This window comes from Raphanus sativus, chromosome 9, assembly GCF_000801105.2.
Source record: "Raphanus sativus cultivar WK10039 chromosome 9, ASM80110v3, whole genome shotgun sequence".
Taxonomy (NCBI): Eukaryota; Viridiplantae; Streptophyta; class Magnoliopsida; order Brassicales; family Brassicaceae; genus Raphanus; species Raphanus sativus.
Window position 1 is genome coordinate 16,295,867 of NC_079519.1, and position 3,990 is coordinate 16,299,856.

A 3,990-nucleotide genomic window follows, 5' to 3' on the forward strand; every position below is an offset into this window, starting at 1 on the left:
AGGCAAGATATCGAACCTCAGGTAGCTTATGATGGGAGTCATCCAGGTCTCTCCTTCGTCTACTACGGATACTTCCTCAGGCTCCGTCTCCTTTTCTGTTGCGGGCCATTGGAGTACTAGCAGTGGGATGCGCATATGACTCGTGGTTTCTAGGGCGGACCCTAGATTAGCTAGAGCGTCGGCTTGGGAGTTGTGCTCCCTAGGGATCTGGGTGAGCTTACAGTGTCGGAACATGTCGAGTAGTCGCTTAGCCACGGATAGGTACATGATCATACTCGGATCTTTCGCCTGGTAGTCGCCTTGGACTTGACTTATGATCAATTGTGAGTCGCTGAAGACCTGGATGTCTTCTACTCCCATATGTTTGGCAAGTGTCAGCCCTGCTATTAGAGCTTCGTATTCAGCCTCATTGTTCGTTGCTTTGAAGTTGCATCGCACAACCCTTGAAGCTGATTCCCCCGTAGGGGAAGTTAGGTTTAGTCCCACGCATGCGTCCCTTACCTTACAAGACCCATCAACGTACATTGTCCATTCGCCTTTCTCCCCTTCGCTATCACGAAGCTTTACCTCTTGTTCCAGGGCTTGAAGCATGGTAGGAGAGAATTCGGCTACGAAATCTGTCAAGACTTTTGATTTGATAGTCGTTGCAGGTCGGAAGATCACATCATACTCTCCTAGCTCTATGGCCCATTTTGCTAGTCGACCGGACACTTCCGGCTTATGAAGGGCTGCTTTGATGGGGAAGGAGGTGACCACCACGATTTGATGAGCCTGAAAGTAGAGGCGTAGCTTTCGAGCCGCGTTAACTAAAGCGAGGGCCAGCTTCTCGAGATGGCTATAGCGGGTCTCCGAGTCCAGTAGCGACTTGCTCATGTAGTAGATAGGATGTTGCTTCTTTCCTTCTTTCCTTACCAAGACCGCACTGACTGCATGCTCTGATACTGCCAGATAGAGCAATAGGACTTCCCCTTCCAAGGGCTTTGAGAGGAGAGGTGGAGTAGTGAGATAGGCCTTGAGGTCGGATATGGCTTGCTCACATTTATCGGTCCATTGGAAGTCCTTGGGGTCCTTCAAGGTTTCGAAGAAGGCATGCGACTTGTCGGACAGTCTGGAGATGAACCTACTCAGGGCGGCCATCCTTCCCGTCAGTCTTTGAACCTCCTTGACGTTACGAGGGGAATGTATCACCTGGATTGCTCTCATTTGCTATGGGTTTGCTTCAATGCCCTTGTGGGTGACTATATACCCCAGGAACTTCCCAGAGCTTACCCCAAACGAGCACTTTGAAGGGTTCAGCTTCATGTTGTACCTCCTGAGAGTGGTGAAGGCTTGTTGAAGGTGTGAGATATGATCCTCAGCGTCTAGGGACTTCACCAGCATATCATCGATATAGACCTCCATGGTCTGCCCTATCTGATCGGCGAACATCATGTTGACAAGGCTCTGATAGGTCGAACCTGCGTTCATCAATCCGAAAGGCATGACCTTGTAACAGTATATGCCCCTTGAGGTCATAAACGAGGTCTTCTCTTGATTGTCAGGATGCATTAGGATATGGTTGTATCCGGAGAATGCATCCATGAAACTCATCAGCTGATGACCAGCGGTTGCATCGACTAGCTTGTCGATGTGAGGCAAGGGGGAGGGGTCTTTAGGACAGGATTTATTAACGTCCGTGAAGTCGATACAGACTGTCCACTTCCCATTCTTCTTCCTAACGACCACTACATTAGCTAGCCATTCCGGGTATTGCACCTCTCGTATGAATCCGGCATCCAGTAGATTATTGACCTCTTCGTTGATTATCTCGTCCCTTTCAGGGGCGAACTTTCTCCTCTTCTGTCTGACAGGAGGGTGCATTGGATCCACTTGGAGTTGATGAATGATGACGTCGGGATCAATTCCAGGCATGTCCTCGTGGGACCAGGCGAAGCAGTCGGAGGTGGATCTCAAGAAGTCGACCAATCTCCTTCTTGGTCCCTCTGGAAGTTTGGAGCCTATCTTTAAGTTTCGACCCAAGTCCCCTTCTATGAGTGGAACCTCATCCATTTCTTCCACTTCCGGCTCTTCGGTATGCAGGGCCGGAAGCTTCTTCTGTAATTGCTATAAGACCTGGGTCTTCTCCTTCAAGGTAGTCTGATATCAGGACCTGGCATTTTCCTGATCTCCCTTGACCGCCTTAATGCCCCATGGAGTTGGAAACTTGACCAGTTGATGCAAAGTCAAAGGTACAGCTCCCTTGTCGTGGATCCAAGGCCTTCCTAGTATCACATTATACGATGAAGGGCAGTCGACAACTAGGAATTTCGTGGCCTGATTTATCCTCTCGGCATACACGGGGAGAAGAACTTCTCCTAAGGTTTGCTTTACCTCTCCACTGAAGCCTACAAGGGGAGTCGCCTTTCTAGTTCCAACCCTAGGTTGGCGAAGGCCGAATGGAAGATAATTTTGCTGGAGCTTCCATTGTCTACCAATATTCGCTTGACCAAGCAGTTCGCTATGGTAAGTGAAATGACAAGGGCGTCATGAAGAGGAGCTAGGACCCTTTCCTGCTGCCTCGCGGTGAAGCTGATCTCGTCTGTTCCGAAGAGCAGGTGCTTAGGACCCTCGGCTTCTTGGCCATTCCTAGCGTTGCGAGTACTTCTCTTGGCAGAGGCACTACTGATTCCGCTTACTTCCGATCCGCCTGAGATGACATGGATCACCCGGTCTTGCTGTGGTGGCAATGCGGGAGCTGCTTCGGTAGGGAGACCGGGACCTTCCTTATTCATAAGGTTCTTGGCCTTGTCTGAGAGGAACTCCCTTAGGTAGCCTTTCTTGAGAAGCTCGGCGACTTCCATCTTCAGGGCTATACAATCTTCCGTAGTATGACCATGTTCACTGTGGAACTCGCACCACCGCTTGGGGTTTCGATTAGCCTATGAGGCCTTCTTCTTAGGGGGCCATTTGACTTGAGGACCCATTTGTCGCAGGACACCGATTAGCTCCGGCTTTGATATCGCAAGATGGGAGATATCGGGCCATGTGGATACCATCATTCCTTCGGATCTAGGCAAAGGGCGATGCTGATACCTGCCCATGCTCGGGTTTCTAGTCTCCCTAGCGGACTTGGGATGAGAGGGCTCATCACGATCATTCCTAGTTGGCTTTAAGGACTTCTGATCGTACTTCGGATAGGTCTTGGCCCTACTTGCAACATCTTCTTCCCATCTTACTTGAGCCCAGGCACGGGATAATACGTCCTCCATAGTCTTGCACTTGTATTTGATCAGCTCCTTGTAGAGATCTCCCTCCGGAAGTAGACCCCGCTTGAAGGCCGAGATAGCCGTATCAGCGTTGCACTCAGAGATAGCCACCTTCTCTTGGTTGAAGCGTGCTATGTAGGAACGAAAAGGTTCGTTCCTATGCTAGAGGACTTCATAGAGGTCATCTGAGTTTTTCTCTAGGTTGCGACTACTAGTGAATTGCTCTACGAACTTGTCGCTAAGGACTGCAAAGGACTTGATGGACTTGGTAGGAAGATTGATGTACCACTGGAGAGCAGGGCCAGTCAAGGTTGATCTGAATCCCTTGCACATGGTAGCTTCCCGTGCATCCCGGGGGATTGCTACGGCTAGCATGCGTTGCTTGTACTGAGCGATGTGATTGTCAGGATCTCCAGTACCCTCATACATCTTTATGCTCGGGAAAGAGAACTTGCGTGGCATCTCCACCGAAGCAATCTCTTCCATGAAAGGTGTATCGGAATAGAACCCTGGATTACTCCTCCGAATAGGGGGAGCTACCCCTGGGAGCCTTTCTACCATAGATTGAATGATGCCGAACCTTTCGGAAACCACCTTTTCTAGGTAGGCGGCTAGAGCCGGGTCCGAGATCCCAGGATCATCGGGTGAGTACTCGTCATCTTCCATCGGAATCGCTATCCACTTGTACTCGGCTTGCGTCGTGAGCAGCTTCACGTTCCTCGGGTTCATCGTTAGCGGAGACGGG

General features: G+C 50.4%; 1 protein-coding gene across 1 annotated transcript; it reads right to left on the reverse strand.

Moving 5' to 3' along the window:
• Positions 1-2,384: 2,384 nt before the first annotated feature.
• LOC130500108 (uncharacterized) lies at positions 2,385-2,840 on the reverse strand. The gene has a single exon (XM_056994819.1). It carries the CDS (start codon positions 2,838-2,840, stop codon positions 2,385-2,387), a length of 456 nt encoding a protein of 151 aa, XP_056850799.1.
• Between the last annotated feature and the right edge of the window lie 1,150 nt (positions 2,841-3,990).

Excerpts from the sequence above, each read along its gene's own strand:
- LOC130500108 (XM_056994819.1), bottom strand. The coding sequence starts at position 2,840 with ATGGAAGTCGCCGAGCTTCTCAAGAAAGGCTACCTAAGGGAGTTCCTC.